General features: G+C 41.5%; 1 protein-coding gene across 2 annotated transcripts in view; it reads left to right on the forward strand.

The window, feature by feature from the left end:
- The first annotated feature begins 1,484 nt into the window (after positions 1 to 1,484).
- The window catches only part of mia2 (MIA SH3 domain ER export factor 2), a 42,782-nt gene continuing 16,504 nt past the window's right edge, over positions 1,485 to 27,762 (forward strand). Inside the window, exons 1-9 of one of the 2 annotated variants that reach the window (XM_062041669.1) lie at positions 1,485 to 1,679; positions 3,044 to 3,177; positions 3,509 to 3,595; positions 3,703 to 7,717; positions 7,835 to 7,999; positions 8,154 to 8,248; positions 20,190 to 20,321; positions 26,667 to 26,688; positions 26,816 to 26,904. In XM_062041669.1, coding sequence (XP_061897653.1) covers positions 1,493 to 1,679; positions 3,044 to 3,177; positions 3,509 to 3,595; positions 3,703 to 7,717; positions 7,835 to 7,999; positions 8,154 to 8,248; positions 20,190 to 20,321; positions 26,667 to 26,688; positions 26,816 to 26,904 — 4,926 coding nt within the window. In that variant the 5' untranslated portion in view covers positions 1,485 to 1,492. The remainder of the gene's footprint in view (positions 1,680 to 3,043; positions 3,178 to 3,508; positions 3,596 to 3,702; positions 7,718 to 7,834; positions 8,000 to 8,153; positions 8,249 to 20,189; positions 20,322 to 26,666; positions 26,689 to 26,815; positions 26,905 to 27,762) is intronic. The other variant, XM_062041668.1, reaches the window with a different exon arrangement.

Consider the following 27,762-nt stretch of genomic DNA (forward strand, 5'->3'; position numbering starts at 1 on the left):
ATGGACGAACTCATCTTCTCACTTTAATGTGTTGACAAGAATGGCGACAAAAATAAGTGAAGTGAATTATATATATATAGCGCTTTTCTCTAGTGACTCAAAGCGCTTTTACATAGTGAAACCCAATATCTAAGTTACATTTAAACCAGTGTAGGTGCCACTGGGAGCAGGTGGGTAAAGTGTCTTGCCCAAGGACACAACGGCAGTGACTAGGATGGCGGAAGCGAGGATCGAACCTGGCACCCTCAAGTTGCTGGCACGGCCACTCTACCAACCAAGCTATACCGCCCCCAAGTACTTTACGGTTGTTTATCACGCACGTGATGTTGCAGAAGCTTCCGTGGTAAACAATTGCAAGTTGCCGGAAGTGACATAATCGTCGCGCATGCGTGGACCGATTGAGTTTTCCGGTACTGATCGAGTGGGTGACACTGCATATTGCAAGTAAATACATGTCCAATATTGTAGACACCAACGCTTTTTTACACTATATTTTTATTTTCAAGAATCCTCAATATGTACCGGTATATGCAATTTTCGATTTGATTTGCTGATGATAATAATAAAGACGTTTGAGGAAAAAAACCTTCACACAATAAACGTAGGATACTTGTGAACAATTTAACAATATTTAATTACAACACATAACAATGTAATGATATAAAAAAAATATTATATACAGTTATTCGTTTTCCCTCTCTTGTGTTACATTTAATAGCTTAAGCAAAATCAAATTCATAGTATTAACTTAGTATTACTAAAATACAAATACTACTGTGTCGATAATACCGTTGCTATGGACATTTTGGATTGATTTGCCCTCTCCTAATTTATTTAGGGAAGTGTATGGGAAGTTCAGCTCTTTTTGAGATGTCATTTGTAGCCTGAATGGCCTAACATAGCAAGTTATGATGGTTTGTGAGTTAATAATTTGCATTCAATGTTTATATGAGAGGCCTTAAATATTTGTCTCATTTTGTTTATTTGTTCTGTTATAGAAGCATTAATGCCTTTGTTTAATATTTGAATCAAACTTTTAATTGCACAAAAACAAATTAACAAACGGTGGTAAACAGATCCACACTACCAAAAAACCAAACCATTATTGAAAGTTGGCATTAAACAATTATATTACTTTTTTTCTTTCACAGAGTATCTGTCCTGTTTTTGAAAAGATAATTTCTATACTTTCACTTCATGGTATGATTCTATATCCATGGTGTGTCCATCATAACAAAGTTTTATTAAATGGACTCTTTTGAGTCACCACAAAACTTCAAAACTTAATTCAAAAACACATGCGACTTCAATTGATAATTTTGTAAATTATGCCATCAATAACAGTTTAAAATTAAACACACATAATCTGATATGTAAACAATTGTCAAACAGGCCTGCTATGTTAATAATTAGCCCATGCAGGTTCATATCTTATCAGTGCTCTCTCACCATTGAGTATTCAGCAGCACTGCAGCTCCAAGGCAATGTCCATATGCCAACTCAACTTGTTAAGATCATTAAGAGGATCTTTTTTAGTCTTGACATTCCTGTGGGAGCACCAAGAATGATTTTTTTGCCTGATGAATTTCTGTTCCTGAGCATTGTTTTTGCGGTTTTACCTCATTCAAATGTTGGATTACTATCCGACTACAAGATCTGTGGAGATACAGAATGTGAAAGTAAGTTATTTTTAAACCTTTAGTTAGACCCGTTAGTATCATACTTGTGTCTTGACATTGAAGGGGTGCCGGTAGCGGTCCATGGGATTCGTCGAAAACATTGGATGCAATAGAAAATACTTAAAAAACACTCACAATTGCAAATAAACTATTTTTGTACCTCCATCAGGTTAATTGTAACAGTGTATTTTATAAACATGCATTCATTTTTTATACTGCTTGTCCTCATTAGGGTAAGCTGTAGCCTATCCTGGCTGACTTTAGGAGAGAGGCGGGGTACACCCTAGACAGGATTTGTAAACAAGCTGGTTTCTTTAATTGAGTTTAAATGCAATTTTAATTGTTGTATTTAGTTTTCACAATAGCATTGAATACATTTGTGATATTCTTATCCAATTATTTGTGTAATACTGGATAATTTCACCAATTCTTGATCATGCACATTACATTACTTCCTGAAATTAGTGAAACTGATTCCGTTTCACTACACCCGGACTGTGTCTGATGATGAACAGATGTGCGTTGGAAACTGAGAGCATGGTTACAAAAATGCTAAACAAATAGAGGACACAAGGTTTATAGAAAGCAGTGACAGTTGTGTTGATGTAACTAAAAGTTGAACTGTGAATGTTCTGTATGTTTTTGTTTGTTTGTGACAAAGCTTTAAGCAAATAATTCAGACTAATACTTGATGTCTTGAATACAATTTAAAAAATCTCAGCACAGAAAACTGTTTTAGCATATTTTTTTCAAAATTTGCAGGCCCAGTAAAGGTCCAGTATTCACTCCACATGAAAAAAATCGAGTTTTGTGACAATTATTCGGGTGATTTGGACTTTGCGGCCGGGGTCTTCAACATTTTCGAGGCCAAAGACCCCCAAATGGATGGAGAGATGGAGCGGGGACCCCTTACTTATATGTCCTGTATAAAACTATGTTTAAAGTTAAACTGGTCCTAAAGGTGCCATGTTATTGTGCAATACGATATTCAAAGAATACAGTATAGCACTGCTATTGGCTAACTGTCCACTACTGCGTTAGGCCCTAGCTGGCAGCTATAGGGCCGCTAATCACTAGCTGGCTACTTGAGAGCTGCCATTAATAAACTACACAAGAGTCTGTTAGATTAATGTTAATGTGTATTTAAATACATTTAAATTTGTAGAAAAATTGCAGGGGGAATATGAAAAAAGTCTTATCAACCAAAAATTTCAAGATCCCCTTGAAAGACCTCTGCTTACAAGGTTAAAACTGCTTTCTCAAACGTTTACAAATAGTGTTTGTGTTTATCACTATTGTAATCCTCTATGTGTGTACTTTTGGTGTGTGTTTAACTGTCTGTTTGTCTGTGCATGTGTGTGCAGGCTTAATGAGCAGGGTGCGAGCTGTCAGGGATCACCATGGCAAGGACTGTCGTTTCTTGAACTTCCGACAAGGAGACTCGATTTCTGTTTACCACAAGCTGACTGGAAAGTGGAGTGATATCTGGGCAGGCAGTGTAAGTCTGACCTCTGTCTACTTTTGATATTACTCAGCATCTGTATTTTTCACTCCGACACAAGAAAACAATATACTAAACAAAAACAGATTTAAAGTTTTTTTGGCGCTTTTAAAGCCATAAAATCACTGCAGTGTATTTTTACAGCAACAGAAAAATCAATTAATGCCAATTTAGGTACATTTGATTAAAAAGTACAATATTGCAATATATCAAATTAACTGACCGATGTAAAATTTATTTAGTTAATGTTCAAGTGTCAATAAAGCAATCAACAATTACTGCAACAGAAAACTAAAACATTTGACTAAAATCACTATTTTAATTTCAGATTCACAAACAGTTTGGTTATTTTTCAAAAGAAGATGTGAAAGAGGAACAGGCATTTACAAATCAGGAGATAAGAGTTGAAACACAGGTATGCACATTTGTGGTTTGTTTTGATAATACATTCAGAACCTGAGAAGTTATAATTAAGTTATGTGCTACTTTCAGTATCTAAACTTATTGCCTCTTGTCGTTAAGGAATCTGATTTTCTTTGTATGGATGAGTTTGGCTACCCCATTGACTCCAGTCATTTGGATACTAATGATGAGGACTCTGATCTGAAGAGTCCACCCAAGGAAGCTGGAACAAGTCAAACAATTTACTCTGATGAAACCAAATCTGCAAGTCCTACACCATTTAAAGATGTTTTAACAGTACCTGAAACAACATCAGGAGAAGTGGATGAAGACAATAAGGAGGGCGGTGGTACTGCCAAGACCCTCCAAGCATCTCCTGAGATTCCTACGGCACTGAAGGAACAAGGTGGGTCTCCTGCCTCATCCTGGCTCAGTTCTTCAGTGACAGAATGGTTAGCCCTAGAAAAGGAGGAGGAACCTGGCAATTTGGCTACGGGGGAGCAAAAAGCTCTACAACAGATGCAGGCAGAAAATTCCTTCACGTCTTCAGTGACCGGGTGGCTGGGGTTAAAAAAAGAAGAAAAATCAGAGTCTGTCAAAGACGACATAAACAGTGGACAGCAGGAAATAGGAACAGTGGATTCTTTTACTTCGACAATGACTGGATGGCTTAGCTTTGGGGGCGATAAAATAGAAGACTCTTCCACAGCAAAGGAATATGATGACAAAAAAGAAATGGAAGGAGACAACTTTAGGAGCAGAAAAATGTATCTGGACTTAGACACACCAAAATTACAAGAAGGGGATAATAAAGAGATGGGGACATTGGAATGGCTAGGAAATGGACTGTCAAGCACACTGGCGTTTGGCCTGAATAGCCAAGATGCTAGAGACAAGATACAACTCAGTAGAGGAGAGCTAGAGGATGAAGAGAAACAGCCAGGATCTGGTTCTTGGTTTGATTTGGGTATTAAGGAAATTTTAGCATTCAGAAAAGATAACAATGAAGATGACAAAACTAAACCAGACACAGAGTTTGATGACTTTGTGCAAGGAAATGCTGACGTTAACGTAAGAGAAACATTTACTGATAGCAAGACTACGGCATTAGATGGTTCACCTCAGGTTGATCAAACATATAACTCTCCACAAAACAGGTTACAGGACATCTCCCCAGTGCCAATATTCACTGATGCGAAACCTGAGTCTGCAGGACAGTTGGTGAGTGAGATTGAGTATTCTGATGAGGAACAGGCGGGTTTGGAGGTTGGTGGAGTGAAGAGTGGGTTTGAGTCCTTCCTAGAATCTGAGGGGAATGAGAAACAGGGAGCTTTATGCGAAGAGAAAGGTGAGGACGTAGAAGTGGACAGAGATTTACAAGAGAACCAAGATGAGAAGGAGGTGTTAGCAAAAAAGAATCAGGATGACAAACAGGAAACGCAGGAGAACTTAGATTTTACTAGTGACAACACTGCAGACACTGAGACACATTGTGAGTTCTTAAAGAAAGAAGGAGATAGTTCTCCAAAATTCAGTTCAAACTACTCCAAAAATACTAAAATAATATGTGACAATCCACCAGAAGAGGAAAAATGGAAAACACCCACTCAAGATATCAAAGATGCACCAGCATTTGGTTCTCAAGTGACAGACTTTTTCAAAGAAAGTGGCTTTAAGTCTTCTCCATGGTCTGAAGTGGAAGAATCCAAGGAAGATGAGAAACGTAAGGAATTCAACGAAGATGAAAATCAGGAGATGGAAGAGCGAGAGGATGCTAATGGAAAGCAAGAGAAGGTGGAGGACTTAGTCGAAAGAGGGGCGTTAGAAGAGTATAGCTATAAAGACAAGGAAATGCCAGATAATTTAGAAGGATTACATGAGAAGAAGCAAAAGGAAAAGGAGGAGTTAGAATATGTCAAGCAGGAAGAGGGGGAAAAGAGGGGTAGGCAGGAGAAAGTGGTGTTAGAAGAGATCAAGCAGGAAGAAGTGAAGATGGCAGAGAGGTTTGAAGCTGAAGAAGAAGCAGATGAATACATAGAGAAGTTTGATGAGTTAAAGGATGAGAAGCATCAAGAGTTGGAAGACATGGAGAAGCAGGCGCAGGTAAACATTTTTCAGAAGAAAAAGAATGAGGAAGATGGTGAGTTAGTAGAGGATTTGAAAGAGGCTGACAAATTTTTACAGATGGAGTTAGAACAATCAAAGTGGAAAGAGATCCAAGAGAGGGACATACTGGAAGATATGGTCGAGATATATGAGACGTCTAAAGAAGTGAAGGTGTCGGTACAGAATAAGGAAGAGATGTTGGAAGAGTTCAAAGAAAGAGACATACGGGAGGATAAGGAGAAGATCAATAACAAAAAGTCTGTTGAAGTGACGGAGTTAGCACAAAATAAGGAAGAGAAGTTGGAAAAGTTCAAAGAAAGGGACATACAGGAGGTTGCAGAGGAGATCAATGGCAATAAGTCTGAAGAAGTGATGGAGTTGGTACAGAACAAGGAGGAGAAATTGGAAGAGTTCAAAGAAGATGGGAGCAAGGACATTTTAGAGCACTTAGAAGACGACAAGCGAAATGAAGCAGAAGAGTTATTTGAGGAGGAGTTAGCGAATGTGAAGTGTGAAGAGTCAAAACAGAGGGATGGACAAGAGGATGTGGTTGAGTTGGAGAACAATACGTTGGAAGAAATTAAGACGTTTGTAGAGAAGACACAAGAAAAGGATGGTCCATTAGTAGAGAAGTTAGAAGACAACAAGGAGTTAGTAGAAAATAGGAAATTGGCAGAATTAAAAGACAAACTGGAGGAGGGGGAAAGGTTCGCTGAGGAAAAGCAGGAGGAGGTAGGTGAGTTTATGGAGGAAGAGTTTGAACATGAGAAGCAGGAAGATCTGAACAGAAGTGATGAGCAGGATAAAAGTGAACAGTTACAAAAGAAAATGGAAGAAGAGATTCAAGAAGTTCAAGAGAAGGGAACATGGCAAGAGTTAATGCAGATAAAAGACAAGGGACAACAACCGTGGGTAGAAGAAAGTAATATGGAGCTAAAGACGGCTGAAAACAAGCAGAGAGCTCATGATGTGGTGGATAGAAGAAATGTTAAAAAGGAAATGGAGAGTCTTGGCTGTGTGGATGAGCTTTGTACTTGGTCACATCAAGATGGAAACAAAGAAGAAAGAGAAGAAAACAACTCTGAGGGTGGATCAGGTTTGCTATCTGACACACAGGAGAGTATGTCCTTAGAGAACATGCAGCATGATAAGAATTGGAAGTTATTTGAAGTTCCCACTGTTTTTAGCGGTAAAGATGATGATGGGAAAGGTGACACTAAACACACAGAAAATGTTATGCTAGATTTAGATGAGAAAGATGACAGGGGTCCTCAGAAGATTCCACATCTTCAGTATTCATTTGAGATTATTGAAAAAGCAGACATGTGTACTGGAATGGATGCAAAATGTGACAGTAAAACCAACACCAATGGAAAGCTAGCAGAACCAATGCCCTCTAAAGTCCAGTTTGATGAAAATGATCAAACGACAACAGAAAGTGAAGGAGTATTTAGTCTTTTTAAAAAGGTTGTTTTCTCATTTGGGCAGAGGCCAATCAGCAAAATCGAAGAATCGACAGAATCTTTTATTTCAGGGTTTGATGGAAAAACAATCCCTCAGACTCCTGAACAAGACTCCACAACAAATCTTCGTAAAGACTTTCAAAAAGAGCTTCATCCGCCAACGCCAATGCCAACATTAAGTTCTCGTCTGACTTCTCCACCTGTAAAGCCCCACCAACCTGACACCCTCCCTAAACACTACAAGAACATACAAGAGCATATGAGCTTTAGGGAGATAACTATTTTGACTGACCTACTTGGGAAGAACAAAGTGCACTTTTTGGATTACATTCTTGACGGTGAGGAGTTTTTTCCTGAAGATGCTGACAGTGATGACTCTATACTGTTCGATATAGAGACACTTCTGAATTACCACAAGGAGACACTGTTTCCCCCAAGCATAAGACTCTCTGATGCACCAGAGGAGAATAAGGAAAAGACCAGAACAATCACAGCACTTCAGAAGCTAGAAATACTGCTGGAAAAAGTGCGTCATGCTTTCAACAGCAGAAAATCAGAGAATAAAGGTACACAATATTGTCTTCAGTGATCTGTTTAAAGTGCTACTTCCGTCACATGCAATTCCTCGATTTCAGTATGGTTTGAACTGGCATTGATTAAACAATCGTGTTCCCCAAATACAGCTCAACCAAGCTATGTCGGGGAAACTACAGAGGCGGAGTCTAGTCAAACAATGGGGTTGATAGTGGAGGAAAAGAAGGATCATGGCTATGAAAGAAGAGGTGAAACAGAAAGAGTGTCCCCGAAGGAATACCACAGTCAGACTGGACCACCACAGGCACTGGAAGGTACAGTGGAAGACCTTTCCTGTGTACATTGAGTGTACTGTATGTTAACTTGACATATGCCATCTAATGTACTTGTGAAAAAAGTTTCTTAATTAACTGTTCACTTGTACATAGTATTGTCGTAAAGATATTTTCTCAACTGTTTCTTTTCAAGGGATAAAGAAGCAGATTCAGGATTTTATTCATTTGGTTCAGCCATCTTCTGAAGTTCATGCAGTGAACGACTTCCTCAAATGGTCTAATGTGCAGGTAACCGTAGTTTAATTTCAGGTAACTGTACTTTAAAGGAGCAACATGTATGAATGAATCTGGCCAGAAATGGTACTGCAATCACAGTCAAAATTCTGTGGTGCCCTCCCCTATCCCGGACTGGGGTTGCCAGATACGCAGCTGAATCCAGCTCGATCGACTGGGCTACTCCAAGGAACTTCAAACTTCCACTGCCTCTTACTAGGAGTTGAGGTGCTGGGACCATAATAGCTGAATAGACAAGCGTTTTGTCAATAACAAATCTCTAACCAACACATTTTATACAGAAATTAGCTATTTTCAGGAAGAAGTACATCATGCCTGCGTACAATATCACAACAAATGGCAATCATATGGTTATTGTCACTACTATCAGAAAACAAAGACTAAAACGAACTACAACCAACACAATGGTTATACTGGTCAAAATAAGTAGAGCATGCTTAGCAGCTTAATGTACGCCCAAAACTAAAAAGGAGAAATTTTATCAAGGTATGCCTATAGGCTATCAATCAATCAATCAATCAATGTTTATTTATATAGCCCTAAATCACAAGTGTCTCAAAGGGCTGTACAAGCCACAACGACATCCTCGGTACAGAGCCCACATACGGGCAAGGAAAAACTCACCCCAGTGGGACGTCGGTGAATGACTATGAGAAACCTTGGAGAGGACCGCATATGTGGGTAACCCCCCCCCCCCCCCCCCCCCCCTCTAGGGGAGACCGAAAGCAATGGATGTCGAGTGGGTCTGACATAATATTGTGAAAGTCCAGTCCACAGTGGATCCAACACATCAGTGGGAGTCCAGTCCACAGCGGGGCCAACAGGAAACCATCCCGAGCGGAGACGGGTCAGCAGCGCAGAGATGTCCCCAACCGATGCACAGGCTAGTGGTCCACCCGGGGTCCCGACTCTGGACAGCCAGCACGGAGGACAGGGGAGAAGAGGAGAGAAGAAAAGAAACAGCAGATCAACTGGTCTAAAAAAAAGGGGGGTCTATTTAAAGGCTAGATTATACAAATGAGTTTTAAGATGGGACTTAAATGCTTCTACTGAGGTAGCATCTCTAACTGTTACCGGGAGGGCATTCCAGAGTACTGGAGCCCGAATAGAAAACGCTCTATAGCCCGCAGACTTTTTTTTGGCTCTGGGAATCACTAATAAGCCGGAGTTCTTTGAACGCAGATTTCTTGCCGGGACATATGGTACAATACAATCGGCGAGATAGGCTGGAGCTAAACCGTGTAGTATTTTATACGTAAGTAGTAAAACCTTAAAGTTGCATCTTAAGTGCACAGGAAGCCAGTGCAGGTGAGCCAGTATAGGCGTAATATGATCAAACTTTCTTGTTTTTGTCAAAAGCCTTGCAGCCGCATTTTGTACCAACTGTAATCTTTTAATGCTAGACATAGGGAGACCCGAAAATAATACGTTACAGTAATCGAGACGAGACGTAACGAACGCATGAATAATGATCTCAGCGTCGCTAGTGGACAAGATGGAACGAATTTTAGCGATATTACGGAGATGAAAGAAGGCCGTTTTAGTAACACTCTTAATGTGTGACTCAAACAAGAGAGTTGGGTCGAAGATAATACCCAGATTCTTTACCGAGTCGCCTTGTGTAATTGTTTGGTTGTCAAATGTTAAGGTGGTATTATTAAATAGATGTTGGTGTCTAGCAGGACCGATAATCAGCATTTCCGTTTTCTTAGCGTTGAGTTGCAAAAAGTTAGCGGACATCCATTGTTTAATTTCATTAAGACACGCCTCCAGCTGACTACAATCCGGCGTGTTGGTCAGCTTTAGGGGCATGTAGAGTTGGGTGTCATCAGCATAACAGTGAAAGCTAACACCGTACTTGCGTATGATGTCACCCAGCGGCAGCATGTAAATACTAAAGAGTGCAGGGCCAAGAACCGAACCCTGGGGAACTCCGCACGTTACCCTTGACATAGTCCGAGGTCACATTGTTATGGGAGACGCACTGCATCCTGTCAGTAAGATAAGAGTTCAACCAAGACAAGGCTAAGTCTGACATACCAATACGTGTTTTGATACGCTCTAATAAAATATTATGATCGACGGTATCGAAAGCGGCGCTAAGATCAAGAAGCAGCAACATAGATGACGCATCAGAATCCATCGTTAGCAATAGATCATTAGTCATTTTTGCGAGGGCTGTCTCCGTAGAGTGATTTGCCCTGAAACCGGATTGAAAAGGTTCACAGAGATTGTTAGTCACTAAGTGTTCATTTAGCTGCTGTGCAACAATTTTTTCGAGAATTTTGGAAATAAACGGAAGGTGGGAGACCGGTCGGTACTTTACCATGAGGTCAGGATCGAGGTTAGGTCTTTTGAGCAGAGGATGAATAACCGCTTTTTTGAATGCTAGGGGAACAGTGCCGGAGGAAAGTGATAAGTTTATAATATTTAACACTGATGGACCTAATAATACAAACAGTTCCTTGATAAGTTTCCCAGGAAGTGGGTCAAGTAAACATGTTGTTTGTTTTATCCCACTTACACGCTGTAATAATTCATCTAATGTTATTTCATCAAAACTGTTACTGTTTCATACGTTTCAGATTACCATATAACTTGGTACATTGCCGATTGTATTGGACCATACGTCCCGGCAAGAAATCTGCGTTCAAAGAACTCCGGCTTATTAGTGATTCCCAGAGCCCAAAAAAAGTCTGCGGGCTATAGAGCGTTTTCTATTCGGGCTCCAATACTATGGAATGCCCTCCCGGTAAAAGTTAGAGATGCTACCTCAGTAGAAGCATTTAAGTCTCATCTTAAAACTCATTTGTATACTCTAGCCTTTAAATAGACTCCCTGTTTAGACCTGTTGATCTGCCGTTTCTTTTCTTTTCTTTTCTACTCTGCTCCAAACCCGGGGTGGACCGCTAGCCTGTTCATCAGATGGGGACATCTCTACGCTGCTGACCCGTCTCCACTCGGGATGGTTCCTGCTTGCCCCACTATGGACTGGACTCTCGCTGATGTGTTGGACTTTCACAATATTATGTCAGACCCACTCGACATCCATTGCTTTCGGTCTCCCCTAGAGGGGGGGGGGGGGGGGGGGGTTACCCACATATGCGGTCCTCTCCAAGGTTTCTCATAGTCATTCACATTGACGTCCCACTGGGGTGAGTTTTCCTTGCCCGTATGTGGGCTCTGTACCGAGGATGTTGTTGTGGCTTGTACAGCCCTTTGAGACACTTGTGATTTAGGGCTATATAAATAAACATTGATTGATTGATTGATGTAGTCCACAATATGCAAACACGAATGAGGAATTATTTTACCATGTGATTTGGCTGTCTCCATAAGTTTCACATTGCCATGACAGTCGTGCTAATGTTGGAACCCATTTCCTCAGCGTATCAGCATTTTGAGAACGAAATAGGCACTGACACTACCCATATCCAGATAGGTTTTATTTGTCGAAAATATATTTCACACTGTTAGTTCAATTACACATCGACATACAGGCTAACGGGCCTATATTTCCCCCGTTAGCCTATATGTTGTTGTGTATGCTCCCATTGACCGGGCTAGCATGCTAAGCTAGCTTTGTTAGACAAGATCATAGACTGTATTGGACAATATAGTTTACATACAAAATGTCCATATCCATTTATTACAAGTAATAAGAAAAAGTAAATGCCTGACTTACCTATCAAGGAAGAAATTAGCAAGTTTGGCGTCAGATGAAAAAATCTTCTCCTCCTTCAATCGTATCCATCTTTTAAAGGCGTCCCCTATACAAATCCTCGTTTTGTTCCCTGCTTTGTCATGAATAAGTTGAGAATCGTAACAAGGCCTTTTAGTTTTACTAAGGTCTAACATGTTTATTAACTTTACCAGTAGCAGTAGCTAGACGAAGATGACGGTTCGTAACTGGCAACCTGGATGTAACACACTCACATTTTAATTACAGCAAGGTGGTCTTGCCGCTGGGCCTTAGGCCTGTCGCACCTCCACCGGTGCCTGTGGTGGACTGTGCATGGCAGGGACATCCGCTTCCCTGAGGCAGGCCTAAACCTGACAGCATACCAGAAAAGGTTTTGCTGCAGGTTCTTCAGCTGGGGACCACCTCTCATTGATGTTTCGCCCTTTAGCCCAGAACATCTCCCGGTGGCGGGGCAGTGAACAGGGACGTCTCCCTGACACCCCCTGCAGCAAAACCTACTTGGATGTTGCTCCCCAAGCCTTGTCGCGTCGTTTGAGCCAGAGCCAGTGGCTAGATTTCTCTGCCACTTCTGAAAGCTCCTTGGTGGATCTGCTCAGGGTGGCTCCACGTAGTCCCAGGTCCTTGAGCAGGCGTGGTGTTGTTCTGCCCACAAAGCCTCTGGCTCCCACCTCCACCGGATACAGTCTCACCCTCCATCCACTTTCTCTGCACTCCGCGACCAGGTCTGCATACTTTGCCTTCTTTCTCTCGTAGGCAGCTTCCAGTCCCTCCTCCCATGGCACTGTCAGCTCAATCAGTACTACTGACTTCAGAGCTGCAGACCACAGCACCACATCTGGTCTTAAGGTGGTGCTGCATATCTCTTGTGGTAACTGGAGCTGCCTACCCAGGTCCACTTCCATCTTCCACGCCGCCCCTGGTGTTAATAGCTTGGCGGGTGGTCTGTTGCTGGAATGTGTCGCAGGTTCCCCCTGCCTTAGGAAGTGGATCCTGCATTGGCTTTCTGCTGGACTCTGGTTGTTTGCCTCCTGCCGACTTTTCTCCAGCACCTCTGCTAGCTTGCTGAGCACTTGGTCGTGCCGCCATCTGAGTCGACCCTGTGTCAGCGCCATTTTGTAGCCTGACAGAACGTGCTGGAGTGAGGCATTATGGTCCCGCAGAGGTCGCAGGATTGCTCTGTGCCAAGCCATTGGTGGAGGTTGTTAGGGCTCGGGAGGGTGTCATATGTTGCCCTGATGAGGAAACTGAGCCGAGCCTGTGGCAGTTTCCAGAAATCTGCCCAGCTGATTGCTCGGTTCAAGACACTCTCCCAAGTTGTCCACCTCCCCTGCTGCCCCTGTGCCACAGACCTTACTCTGAGCTCCTCCTGCTCAATCCTGGTGACCTCAGCAACAACAAGGTCCTTCCTCTCTTTTCTGCCTGCCTTGGACCATAGGATGGGTGGATCGCTCCATCCAAGGCCTGCCCGGCCTGTTTGGACCATGCCCACGACTTCTTGATGTTGCAGTCTTCCCATCGCCTTCTGGACCTCCTCCTTGGCCCTCCACTTCCTTCCAGTCTCGACTCGGGCATTTGCATCCGCCACTGCCCTGTCGGAGGAGTCCCTTAGCTCCATCACCAGCCTTGCCTTCTCCTGCCTGTAGCCCAGGGTGATAGATTTCAGGGGTAGCTGGAGTGAGTTCCATCCATACAGGCCAGCAGCTGAGAAGCACCGTGGCAGGCCAAGCCATTTTCGGATGAAAGAGTTGGCTTTTGCTTCCATCCGGCTTACGGCTGATGACGTGACTTTGCACAGCTTCAGAGGCCACATCATCCTTGGGTACAGGGTGAAGTGGTAACACCACACCTTGTACTTCACAGGTAGCTGGCTTGCATCGATCTTGGACAGGCCCTCTGAAAGCTGCTGGAGGATGATTTTTCCCATGTCCTTGTCTGAGAGACCAGGTGTATAAAGTCTTCCCAGGCTTCGGATGGGCTGATCCACGATGCGTGGGATGTCTTCTCCGCTGATGGTGAAGGTGACTCGGTCGTTTCTCTTCCCCTTTCGCATTGAGAGGCTCCTTGACTTCTGAGGCTTGAATTTCATCCTGGCCCAGGTGATCAGCTCATCCAGCCTCTTAAGTAGCCTGGATGTGCATGGGGCGGTTCGTAGCAGGCAGGTGATGTCGTCCATATAGCTCCTTAGGGGCGGGAGCCTCTGGCCTGCGGGCAGCCGGACACCACCCACCACCTGCCTTGCCCCGATCAGGATGACCTCGAAAGCTGCCACGAAAAGGATGGCGGAAATGGAGCATCCCATTGCGATCCCTACCTCCAGTTGTTGCCAGCCAGTGGTCACCTTCTTCAGTACAAAGCACATGTGCATGTTGTGTAAGTAGATCTTGATCATGGTCCTGATGTTATCTGGGATGTAGAAGAATTCCATGGTATAGTCTACGAGCAGGTGTGGCACTGACCTATAGGCATTGGCTAGATCTAACCATATGACGTGCAGATCTTTTTTCTCCCTCTTAGTGGTCTGGATCTGTTCCCAAATCATAGAAGCATGTTCTACGCAACCAGGAAAACCGGGAATCCCGGCTTTCTGGCAGCTGCTGTCAATGTAGTTGTTCTCCGTGAGGTAGGTAGTCATTCTTCTCGCCATCACAGAAAAGAAGACTTTTCCCTCCACATTCAGTAGGGCTATGCTCCTGAACTGCTCGATGGTCTTAGCGTTCTGTTGTTTGGGAACAGAAACTGCCACTGCCCTCTGCCATTCGGATGGTATGGTCTGCTTAGTCCAGGCAATTCTCATCACGGTCCATAACAGCTTCAACACTCCTGGGCAGTTCTTATACAGCCTGTACGGTATTCCATACGGCCCTGGTGTTGAAGCACATCTTGCCCGCTGGATCACCTGCCTGACCTCGCTGAGCTTGGGTGGTGATGTATCAAACAGGGCTGATGGTTCTGAGGGTCTGGGCACATACCCTGGGGAGCCTAGCGGGTTGTTCCTTGCTGGGTCACTGTACTGAGTGCGGAACTGCTCCTCCAGTTCTTCTTTGGAGATATCCAGGGTTCCACTTGTCTTCTCCTCAAGGAGCCCGCGTGCATGCCGGAATGGATTCTTGAAGAAACTTGACCTTTCTTTCTCTTTCCTTTTTCTCCGTCTTCTGATACGTTCTGCCCTCCGGAGGTTAGCAAGGTGTCTTCTGATCTCATCCCAGAGAGCTTTCAGGCCCTCCTTCTCAGACTCCTCTGCCTTCCTCCAACGCTTGCGGAGCTGCCTTCTGTTTGCCACCAGGTCATCAATCTCTTTCTCCCTCCTGCTCTTGGTCTTATTGTGGCCTCTCTGATGGTCACCTCGCCATACCTGTTGCTGCATTCTTCATAGAGGATTTCCGCGAACAGGTTTAACTTGGCTACCGCTGACCCGCGCAGCGCATTTTGCAGCAGCCCGCTGAGATGTTCATCCAACTTTCTCCACTCCTCGGTCTCGTTGGCCTTTGGCCACTTGATTTTGTTCCTTCGGAGTGGGTTCTTCAGGTTCCTGGCTCTTTGACTTGACTCTATTCTTGGGTCGCTTGGGGGTGCTACTGGGTTCACTTCTTGGGGCTCGTCGACATCCCTTTCTCCTGCTCTACCTCTGCAACATTGGGCCCGTTGGCACTGTGGTTGTCTACCCGGCCTTGGATCCCATTTGCACTGCCCCTTACCGGGGCAGTGCAAGGTTGCATCAGACTCCCACCACCACACTTCATCTTTCCCATGTGGATGTGAAGTCCCCTTAAAGTTGTTGTTTTCTCCCAGCCGCACCCACACTTCCCTGGGATCTTCTCTTTTGCCGATATCCTTGCGGTCGTTACCGTGTGATCCGTCCTTGTTGGCCCTTCTTCCATCCCGCCTCTCGGAGGGCCTTCGGGTTGTTTTCTCTGTTTTGTCTTCGTAGTAGGCTTTGGGTGTCTTCCTCTTGGAAAACTAGAGGGTAGGGTTACTGGCCCGCCTCTCCCGGTGCAGTCTGTTGAAGTGACGGAGTTAGCACAAAATAAGGAAGAGAAGTTGGAAAAGTTCAAAGAAAGGGACATACAGGAGGTTGTAGAGGAGATTAATGGCAATAAGTCTAAAGAAGTGATGGAGTTGGTACAGAACAAGGAGGAGAAGTTGGAAGAGTTCAAAGAAGATGGGAGCAAGGACATTTTAGAGCACTTAGAAGACGACAAGCGAAATGAAGCAGAAGAGTTATTTGAGGAGGAGTTAGCGAATGTGAAGTGTGAAGAGTCAAAACAGAGGGATGGACAAGAGGATGTGGTTGAGTTGGAGAACAATACGTTGGAAGAAATTAAGACGTTTGTAGAGAAGACACAAGAAAAGGATGGTCCATTAGTAGAGAAGTTAGAAGACAACAAGGAGTTAGTAGAAAATAGGAAATTGGCAGAATTAAAAGTTTAGTTTTACTAAGGTCTAACATGTTTATTAACTTTACCAGTGGCAGTAGCTAGACGAAGATGACGGTTCGTAACTGGCAACCTGGATGTAACACACTCACAGACTTCCTAATTGGTCAAACGGTGGAGGGCGGGGCATGAAAATTTAAACAATAACAAGATTTCAGGGCTGTAAATCTAATTTTAAAATGAGCATATCCCGGCTGAACTACTGTTATCAGTTATAGAGGTATTCAAAAAGAACATTATTTATTAATGCCTTTTGACATACAGTATCAGGGCCATTAATTGATGACTTGACATGAAATTCTTACATATGGCTTCTTTAATTTCAACCCATTAAGGTTTTTTTTACGGCTGTCCTGTGACTGACTTGAGAGCCATCCAGGTTTTATCCTGCTTATTCACCTGCACCTCTGAATCTAGTCTATTAAACAAACTAGCCTTAGGTCTGTGTAGATTTTCAGTCATCCGGGTTATGGTAATCCGCAAGTGTTGATTTGAGGCAACTGGACTGTTCTTAATTGTTGAAGACATTTCACATTCCGTTAAAAGGTCTTTTTTCAGTTCAAATTTTTAAGTGTGGACTCTCTATTAACATCTCCAGTGGATGTGTGCCTTGGGGGTGGCCAGAATAAGACCATTTAACATATCAACAAAAAATGATTATTACCTTTTATTACATACAATTGTGTGAGCAAAATAAAGTCAAAATCAAAAACTACTATTGGCGCTCATTTAAAACGTTTTCGCCTTTTGCCCACAAAGGCCTCTTGTCTCTAAAGACTTTATTCCTTCAGTCTAACAACCATGTAACAATATGAACAACGTAACAAACAACACATATGGATATTTGTAAAAATAAGCATAGAAGAGAACTGAAAAATATCAATAAAATCACGCTTGTGTTCATCCGATACTGAAACTACCCTTTCATTAGTATCAATACAATCAATTTGGATTGATCCACCCACTCTTCCTGCTTAGCAGTTTGTCCCTGCATGACAACATCATGTGCTATTGTAGTTATTTTAATTTTTTTTTTAATATTAGGAAGAAACCAAGCTATTTTAAATGCCATATGGGTGAGTAATCTAGCGCTAATAAACACGATTGTTTAAAAAAAAAATCATATGTATACAGTATGTACTTAAACATATACATCGATGTTATGCCTAATATAATCGTGTTGATCAAACCAATTTACAAGTTTTTTTTTAAATAAGAACAAATATTTTGTTTGGGGACACCTGTTCCAGTATGGGAGGGCAAATGGGACCAAATTATATACATAAATACATCTATAAATAATTACTTAAATGTTTTATTAATTAATTATAATTGAAATTAAATACATAAATATGTCATGAATGTATTTCTTGTAGATGTATATTTAAATATTTAATCATTTAGTTAATTATCTATGTATTCAATTAATTATTGATTGAATTAATGTATTATTTCCTGATTTAGTTAATTAATTATTTCACAATTTAATTGATTATTTCATGATTAATGATTTATTTAATTATTTCATGAACCAGTTTGACAGCACTTCATGAATGTATTTTATCAGTCAAACTCAGCTGTTAAAGTCAGTGGCCAGATCCTAACACCAACTTCTACTTGTCTAAACCAAAAAATCGGTGGAGTATTGGTCGATATCTTGGTCTAAAAATGCAAAAATAAGTCCAAAAACTTAAATACATTATTGTAATTTAACTGCTACATGCATTAAATGCTCCGGGTCAGCAGATCTCGCTTAAGTCTAAAACAGGGGTTATCCACTACAGAAGGGCCCAGGCCCCAGGGCCCACTCAAATATTAACACTGAATTAGTAGCCAATTACTCTTGATTAGAACTTTAGGATTAGCTCAGGCTGATTAGAAAATACATACTAACCAAATATAATGCATAAGAAGGAACTCTTAAATAACTGACAAAAAATAAATGGACATACAATTATGTAGTGTTAAAATAAATAAACTAAATTAACAAACACTGTTTTAACAAACTATCAATAGTGTAAATGAAAATACAGCTTCACTATTTCAGTCATAATATTTGTGCTTAAGAAACGTATCCATCACTTTAGAGCCAGACTTTTTAAATGTCTTATTATTTCTTTAATGTACTCGTACATTTATTTATTTCATAATTTAATTAAAGGGACTGTTTGCAACTTGCTCACAGTTACATTTTTCAAAGCAAAAAATATAACAACAACACCATTATGTTACCATTAGTGATTTCACAGAACACATTTATATTAAAACGGTCTATATGTTCACAATTACTAAGTTTGTGTAGTAAAATATTTTTCCGGCCCGATAAAATGATTGGTGTTTGCGGAGGTCACTCCTGTCTCGTCAGCACATACAAAAGCAGTCTACATAAAGCAATAAACAATTTGCAGTCATGTTGTTGTTATGATAGAAATGACAGCAAATCACTAGTATTAGCCAAGAACACCCAAAGCTGTTGCACGCGCATGTGTTAGATACGTACGTAGTTACGTCAGTACGTCCTAGAAACCGGAAAAGGGCGGGATATACTGTGTAAAATACATTGGGAAGTTAGTGCCCTCCAGGCATCTGTGTAAATGTTGCAAACATCCTCTTAACGCACCTTAATCATTTAAAGATGTGATCATTTAATTAATTTTGTGCTATTAGATCTTCTATATTCTTGCTAGTGTCACTTTTAAAGCGTTCGGTTATGCCAGTGTGGCATTTCACAATTGGTGTCATTGGAATCAACCATTTACAAATGTAGGGGACAGGGCGTCTTTGTCGTCGTCGTGAGTGTTTAAAATCATGCATATATGTATGGGACTATTTTTACGAATCATTAAATGTATAAAAGTGTATAGTTCATGAGTTGTAGCCGTCTGAAGCCGTTTTAATTTATGAGAGCGGTAATACATGTTGATAAATACCCCCGCTTGACGTACAGACTGGTGCAGTCTACTGTGGAGGACTGTGGATATAATGCTGCTCAACCACTTACCCGGCTACTTCTAATGGCAGCTTAAATGGTTGATATTTAATAGATACAAACCAAGTGACCGAATTGAAAGATGGAGCACCACCCTTCGAGTGATAGTTTAGGCAGAGCGGTGGACTACGAGTCGACGATAGAGACTTACTACAGTGTCACCGTGGGGAAAGTAAAGGATGTACGTTATGTGGCAGGTTTGGTTAGCATTCCCTGCTAGCATCACTGCTGACAAATTGTTGTCATCTAAACTAGCTCTGTATTTACAACGTATTTGTGTAGTATTGTTATTTTCCTGTCTTTTATAGCATTGTTATGAAATACAAGTGCTTCAAGCCAGCTGTCAAAAACTTGCATGGTTATTAAATGTTGCCGTTTGTGTATATAAATCGTCAGAGACGTGATTGATTAATAATATTTAGCTTCTCACGTTTTAATTTCACTATTTAGGATCCTTTTGAATATTTGCCATGTAAGCAAACTTTGTGAGATTGGTTTGTGATTGATTTAGGTCGGTGACGATTTGATTCAGTTCAAATCTTTCAGTATCTGTTAAATAAAACCTTACCACATTTTCAGAGAGTAATACAATGTAATGATTTTAGTAATTGAGTATTTATGTACAGTGCAGTCTATTTAGTAGCTTCTATACTTTAAATGCCACATTTCCTCAACAAAAGATTGCATGAGTAGTTAACTAATATTTAACTCAAATACATTACATTACAGTACTCTTAAGTTTTTGTTTTTTAAGGGAAATAAAAAAAACAATTTCTGAGCCCATATTGAAAAAGTATTATACTTCTCCAGGTTGTATCATCACTTCCTGATGACATCAGACCCGGACCTGACCTGTACGGGGTCCCATGGGAGCCAGTTGTCATCTCCAGTTTTCTGGGGCTGATGGTACTGTTGCTGTTCAGTTGTAGATGTTACAGCTCTGTGAGTATACAGCACACACACGCACACAACTGTAATCACAGTGTTGGGCATAACAATAATTTTGATGTTTATTCGGGTATTTGTCGTCAATATTTTTTATAGCCTATGAATAGAATAAAAGCGCACCTGTTTAATAAAGAGGCATGACTTTCTAGAACACAAGAAGTAATTTTGCCCCCTCCACCATGAAAAAAAAGCCGCAAAACAACACTGCTTGTACAAACCCCGTTTCCATATGAGTTGGGAAATTGTGTTAGATGTAAATATAAATGGAATACAATGATTTGCAAATCATTTTCAACCCATATTCAGTTGAATATGCTACAAAGACAACATATTTGATGTTCAAACTGATAAAAAAAATTTTTTTTGCAAATAATCATTAACTTTAGAATTTGATGCCAGCAACACGTGACAAAGAAGTTGGGAAAGGTGGCAATAAATACTGATAAAGTTGAGGAATGCTCATTAAACACTTATTTGGAACATCCCACAGGTAAATTGGGAACAGGTGGGTGCCATGATTGGGTTTAAAAGTAGATTCCATGAAATGCTCAGTCATTCACAAACAAGGATGGGGCGAGGGTCACCACTTTGTCAACAAATGCATGAGCAAAATGTTGAACAGTTTAAGAAAAACCTTTCTCAACCAGCTATTGCAAGGAATTTAGGGATTTCACCATCTACGGTCCGTAAAATCATCAAAGGGTTCAGAGAATCTGGAGAAATCACTGCGCGTAAGCAGCTAAGCCCGTGACCTTCGATCCCTCAGGCTGTACTGCATCAACAAGTGACATCAGTGTGTAAAGGATATCACCACATGAGCTCAGGAACACTTCAGAAACCCACTGTCAGTAACTACAGTTGGTCGCTACATCTATAAGTGCAAGTTAAAACTCTCCTAAGCAAGGCGAAAACCATTTATCAACAACACCCAGAAACGCCGTCGGCTTCGCTGGGCCTGAGCTCATCTAAGATGGACTGATACAAAGTGGAAAAGTGTTCTGTGGTCTGACGAGTCCACATTTCAAATAGTTTTTGGAATTTGTGGACATCGTGTCCTCCGGACCAAAGAGGAAAAGAACCATCCGGATTGTTATAGCCGCAAAGTTGAAAAGCCAGCATCTGTGATGTTAGTGCCCAAGACATGGGTAACTTACACATCTGTGAAGGCGCCATTAATGCTGAAAGGTACATACAGGTTTTGGAGCAACATATGTTGCCATCCAAGCAACATTACCATGGACGCCCTGCTTATTTCAGCAAGACAATCCCAAGCCACGTGTTGCATCAATGTGGCTTCATAGTAAAAGAGTGCGGGTACTATACTGGCCTGCCTGTAGTCCAGGCCTGTCTCCCATTGAAAGTGTGTGGCGCATTATGAAGCCTAAAATACCACAACGGAGACCCCCGGACTGTTGAACAACTTAAGCTGTACATCAAGCAGGAATGGGAAAGAATTCCACCTGAGAAGCTTAAAAAATGTGTCTCCTCAGTTCCCAAACGTTTACTGAGTGTTGTTAAAAGGAAAGGCCATGTAACACAGTTACGAACATGCCCTTTCCCAACTACTTTTGGCACGTGTTGCAGCCATGAAATTCTAAGTTAATTATTATTTGCAAAAAAAAATAAAGTTTATGAGTTTGCACATCAAATATCTTGTCTTTGTAGTGCATTCAATTGAATATGGGTTGAAAAGGATTTGCAAATCATTGTCCATCCATCCATTTTCTACCGCTTATTCCCTTTGGGTCGCGGGGGGCGCTGGAGCCTATCTCCGCTACAATCGGGCGGAAGGCGGGGTACACATTGTATTCCGTTTATATTTACATGTAACACAATTTCCCAACTCATATGGAAACGGGGTTTGTATATTTTTATTCGCCCAAAATTGCTTCCGAGACACACACCGTTTGGTCGACGATCAAATTAGAGCTAGTACATGTAACCTGCTCAGTGGCCTTGTGGTTAGAGTGTCCGCGCTGATACTGGAAGGTTGTGAGTTCAAACCAACGGCCAAGTCATACCTAAGACTATAAAAATGGGATCCATTGCCTCCCTGGTTGGCACTCAGCATCACGGGTTGGAATTGGGGGTTAAATCACCAAATGATTCCCGAGCGTGGCCACCGCTGCTGATAAATGCTCCCCTCACCTTCCAGGGGGTGAACATGGGGATGGGTCAAATGCAGAGGATAATTTCACCACACCTAGTGTGTGTGTGTGAGACTATCGTTGGGACTTTAACTTTAACTTTAAACTGTAAACAAAGCTTTTAACGAAATATGTTGTCGATGATGTATTCTTTGTGTTCCCTGTTACACTGACAACATCCTATTTATTCATTAATGGTAGGTTATGGTTTTGATTGATTTGTTTTTAGAGACGTTTAACATCACATGGTTACTTTAGCACAATTCAACATATCTGAAAAGGAGTAAGAATAAGCAAATCCTAGATTTAATCCTACCCCTTATCAATGTCTTTTACTGATACAGTAGTACATCTATTTATGAGCTTACCGGTAATTGGTTCTGTGACAGCGCTCCTAACTCAAAATACTTTTCAATCAACGTCTCCCATTGAAATTAATTGAAATCAATTTAATTGGTGCTTACCCATAATAAAAACACACTTTTAGATGGGAAATATTGTATAAAAACAATACAATAGAATGTACTGTACTAATAACTGCAGTAGTTTTATGAAGTAATGTAGTAATAATAATGTACAGCATTGATGAGTGGACTTTTACGGTATCTCCTTCTCTTTCAAACACACCATCTGCAGCTTTTCCATATTGTCAAGGATAAAAGCCGCAATTTAGATATTATTTTAACATTCTTGGTTGGCGTTATCGACTCATCAAACTGCTTCAGTATAGTGCAGACTAGCACTGATACGCTCAAATTGCTTCCCCAAGTTGGCGACATTCTCTGTTAGGTTTTTTGATGATTATTTTTGTAATTCAATGAATATCATTCGCTCCTTCTTTTCAGTACTGTCCTTCACACTCACTTTTTTCCTTCCCCTGGTTGAAAAACAAAATTGTCGATCTTTAGCTGTAAGCTAATGCTAGCCAGTAAGATCGGATGTGTTGGTCAGATCTTACGGGTTTCACTGTGGCATTTGCTACGCCAATTAATGGCGGGGATGCTTGTAACTCAAATTTTTCTTGCAACTTAAAGCATAACAAATAGTTGAGATACAGCTCTTACATCATTTTTGCCTTTCGATCTGAATCATTACGAGAGACAAGATGACAAAAGTTTTTTGTCTTTATTTTGCGTTCTAACATGTAAAAATTGGCTCGTTCTATGTAGCTAGCAATGCAGCTAATGGAAGCAATTAATTCTACCGCAAAATCACACTCAAAAAGCATTAAAAAACTGCCACCAATACTTAATTTATATTCTGTAACCCGTATAATACCCAAACTGTAGCAACATTGTTATTGTAAGAGCGAACACTGAGGAACTGTCTTTCTAGCGTCGTAACACATCGGCGTGATTCGGTATTAGCCGTAAAAGCTAACTTCGGGGAAAAAGAAGCTAGCTTCTCCATCATCACGAAACGCGTTAGCGTTTGTAATGCACAACACTGCGTTAGAACACCAATCTGTACTGACTGAAAAACATGAACAATCAATGTCTGTAAAGTATCAGTCCACATTTCATTTTTTGTTTGTACACAGCTAGCCAGACAGTGTATGTACTGTAGTTGTAATAACACGCATGACGTGCTGCGTGTATCATGATCAATATTAAGGGTGACTCACTCGACGGACAGTTGTCTGTTTGATCCAGCTGGCCAGTGACCTTTTTTCAGTTTAATCATGGGTAAGTAGCCATTTATGTCAAAATAGCTTGGCTTCAAGTTCCACATTTGCAGCTTCGAGTCAATTTCACCTCACTCTATCGGCTTTCGTCTGCTCCAATGGGTCACCCTCTTCTTCATGCTCGCTTCTAGAAGCAGTAGTTAATCCTTTGTTCATTCAGCTTCAAAAAGATAAGGTTGTGAAACCTTATTTGCCCAAAAATAGTCGTTTTCTTTGTTTGTTACCAAGTCTGCCATTAATTTGAACCCACATAAGCGTTATTTTTATCCGGAAGTAGGAACACACTACGTGGAAGAAGTCACTCCCGGATATAATTAAAATTAAGTTAAAAGTTAAAGTTAAAGTACCAATGATTGTCACACACACACTAGGTGTGGTGAAATTTGTCCTCTGCATTTGACCCATCCCCTTGTTCACCCCCTGGGAGGTAAGGGGAGCAGTGGGCAGTAGCAGCTGCTGCGCCCGGGAATCATTTTTGGTGATTTAACCCCCAATTCCAACCCTTGATGCTGAGTGCCGAGCAGGGAGGAAATGGGTCCCATTTTTATAGTCTTTGGTATGACTCGGCCGGGGTTTGAACTCGCAACCTACCGATCTCTGGGCGGACACTCTAACCACTAGGCCACTGAGTAAAATGATAAATATACGGTAACATCTTGAGCTTAAGGACACTTATGCAAGACTGCTCTTTGTCGATTTCAGCTCAGCATTTAACACAATAAGGCCAAACAGACTCAGATCTAAGCTTCACAACCTTGGTCTGAACACCTTTCTCTGCAACTGGATTTTGGACTTTTTAACAAATCGCACACAGTATGTGAAAATAGGCGAGCACATTTCTGCCACGCTCACCATCAACACCGGTGCTCCACAGGGTTGTGTGCTAAGCCCTGTGCTCTTCACCCTCTTCACACATGACTGTATAGCCTCTTCAACATCCAATCTCACTGTCAAATATGCCGACGACACCACAGTACTTGGGCTCATCAGCAACAACGATGAGACAGCATACAATGCAGAGGTCCAAAACGCTTTGAGTACCTTGAAGGTAGAAAAGCGCTATACAAGTATAACCCATTTATTTATTTATTTATAACAGCTGGCTTCATGGTGTGCTAACAACAACTTGGTTCTTAACACTAACAAAACCAAATAACTAATTGTAGACTTCCGCAGGAAAGGGCAGAGCAAACACTATCCACTTTTAATTAATAACAATCTAGTAGAAAGGGTCAAGCATTTCAAATTCTTAGGGGTGAACATAACAGAAGATCTATGCTGGGACATTAATACTGCTTCTACAGTCGGAAAGGCCCAACAAGGTCTTTTTTTTTTTGAGGAAACTAAAATGCGCAAACATTCCGCTGAAATCAATGGTTAACTTTTACAACTGTGCCATCAGCAGTGTCCTCACTTACGGCTTTTTAGTGTGGTTTGCTAGCTGCACTAAAGCGAACCAACAGGCCCTCCAGCGAGTGGTTAAAGCGGCGGGGAAAATTACAAGGACGATACTCCCAGAGATGAGTGCCATGTACACAACTCGCTGCCTAAAGCGAGTACACAACATCCTGAAGGACAGATACCACCCAGCACATGGCCTCTTCAACCTGCTACCCTCTGGAAGAAGGTATAGATCGATTCGCGCCAGGACCACCAGAATGTCCCACAGTCTGTATCCCCAGGCTGTGAGACTGCTAAATGAACAGCCTGCCCCTTTGCTGCCCCGGACCCTCTCATTACCTCACTCTTCACCACCTCAATAATTGTGCTCTGGACACTGCATTGCTGCAACATCAACGTAACACCCATCAGACATCTGACTGTTCCCACCCCCGTGCCCCCTCTATTCGCCATCTTCCTGACAATGCTAAACTGTGAACTATGGTCAACCTGCACTTCAATGCAGTTTCTATGCCGCTGGACAAAGCTCAAACAAAATCTCGTTGACATGTATGACTTAAGTGTTATTATGACAATGACAATAAAGGAATTGATTGATTGATTAACGATTGAATATGTTACATATTGTTATGAAAATGTCTGTGACTATATTATACATAGACTTGGAGTGTGTATACAAAAACGTTGATGGAGGGTTTTGACGTTGTCTTAGAGGGCTTTGAAGGCTACAACGATGACTCCCATTAGCCGCATCTTCCAAGCATTTTTTATCATCTTTAAAATCCTAAAAAAAAGGAAATGTGTTCTTGTTTCTCAAAATGATTGTAAACGATAGGCAAAATAAAATAAAATAAAGTGCAGTTCCCCTTTAAGTTGGGGCACAACTGTAATTAATTCACCCTATTACTTTAACATCTTTGAAAAATTGGGTTCACTTCCTGTGTGGAAAAAAAAGGTGCAGGGGAGAAAAAGCAATTTACGGTAATAAAAATACAAGCACATTGAGACTCAATATACTGCCAAAATGCACGTGAAAAATATATACTGTACATACTGGTCTTTGGAATGTCAAATTTGGTTTTGTAACAAAATGTATTTTTTTCGCAGGTCAAAAGCAGAATGTATCAACGTAAGTTGCCACATTCGTGAGTTATTTTGTACATCAAAGTTCTCCTCCGTGCCCTATTTCCTGATTTAAAAGAATCATATGTATTTTTTAAGTATGCAAGTATTCGCATGTAAATGTTATTTTCCAGGTAAAGAGCAGTGGATGGCTGAGCAGGTTGCACAACAGCTTGACGAGAAGTGTAAAGTCCTTGAGACTCTCAGTAAATGTCAACAAGAGGTTGGTAAATTTTTTGGTCTTCACTGAGTTTCTGTTTAAATATGTTGGTGGCGGCTTTGCTAGCTATTTGCCTTGAAACACAAAGCGCCCCACTGAGACAGTTATAAAATGCTGCCACCAATTCATACAATTGACACAAAGTTGGGTACGTATATACCAGTGGCGTGCGGTGAGGTTCATGTCAGGTGAGGCACTGACTTCATCACAGTCAGATTTACAAACATATGAACCCTAAAGAGTATCTTATTCACCATTTGATTGGCAGCAGTTAACGGGTTATGTTTAAAAGCTCATACCAGCATTCTTCCCTGCCTGGCACTCAGCATCAAGGGTTGGAATTGGGGGTTAAATCACCAAAAATGATTCCCAGGCACGGCGCCGCTGCTGCCCACTGCTCCCCTCACCTCTCAGGGGGTGATCAAGGGGATGGGTCAAATGCAGAGGACAAATTTCACCACACCTAGTGTGTGTGTGTGACAATCATAGGTACTTTAACTTTACACTTACAAACTGTAGCACACAAAAAAGCACATTTAATAAAAAAAAACGTTATTATGGTCTTACCTTTACTTATAAGTGCGGGAGCAGTGGTGTTCGTGTTGGAAGAGTCGTGAATGAATGAAATATGAAATCCGCGCAGCAGTCTGCAGGTGTACCTAATGTTGTGTCCCTGTTCACGGCTCCTCCGGCGCGCCGCGCGAGCATTGTTGTTGTTGCACTTTTTGGCTTCTTGTTAAGTGACTTTTTTTGGGTGGATTCGGTCTTGCACGTGGAGGGTTTGGGTGTGGGCTTTGGTTGGTGTGGTGCTCCCGTCGGGCGGTGCATTCTGCGGCGGAGGTGCTTGGCACCAGGAGGCGG

Source organism: Entelurus aequoreus, linkage group LG03, assembly GCF_033978785.1.
Source record: "Entelurus aequoreus isolate RoL-2023_Sb linkage group LG03, RoL_Eaeq_v1.1, whole genome shotgun sequence".
In the NCBI taxonomy this organism is placed as follows: Eukaryota; Metazoa; Chordata; class Actinopteri; order Syngnathiformes; family Syngnathidae; genus Entelurus; species Entelurus aequoreus.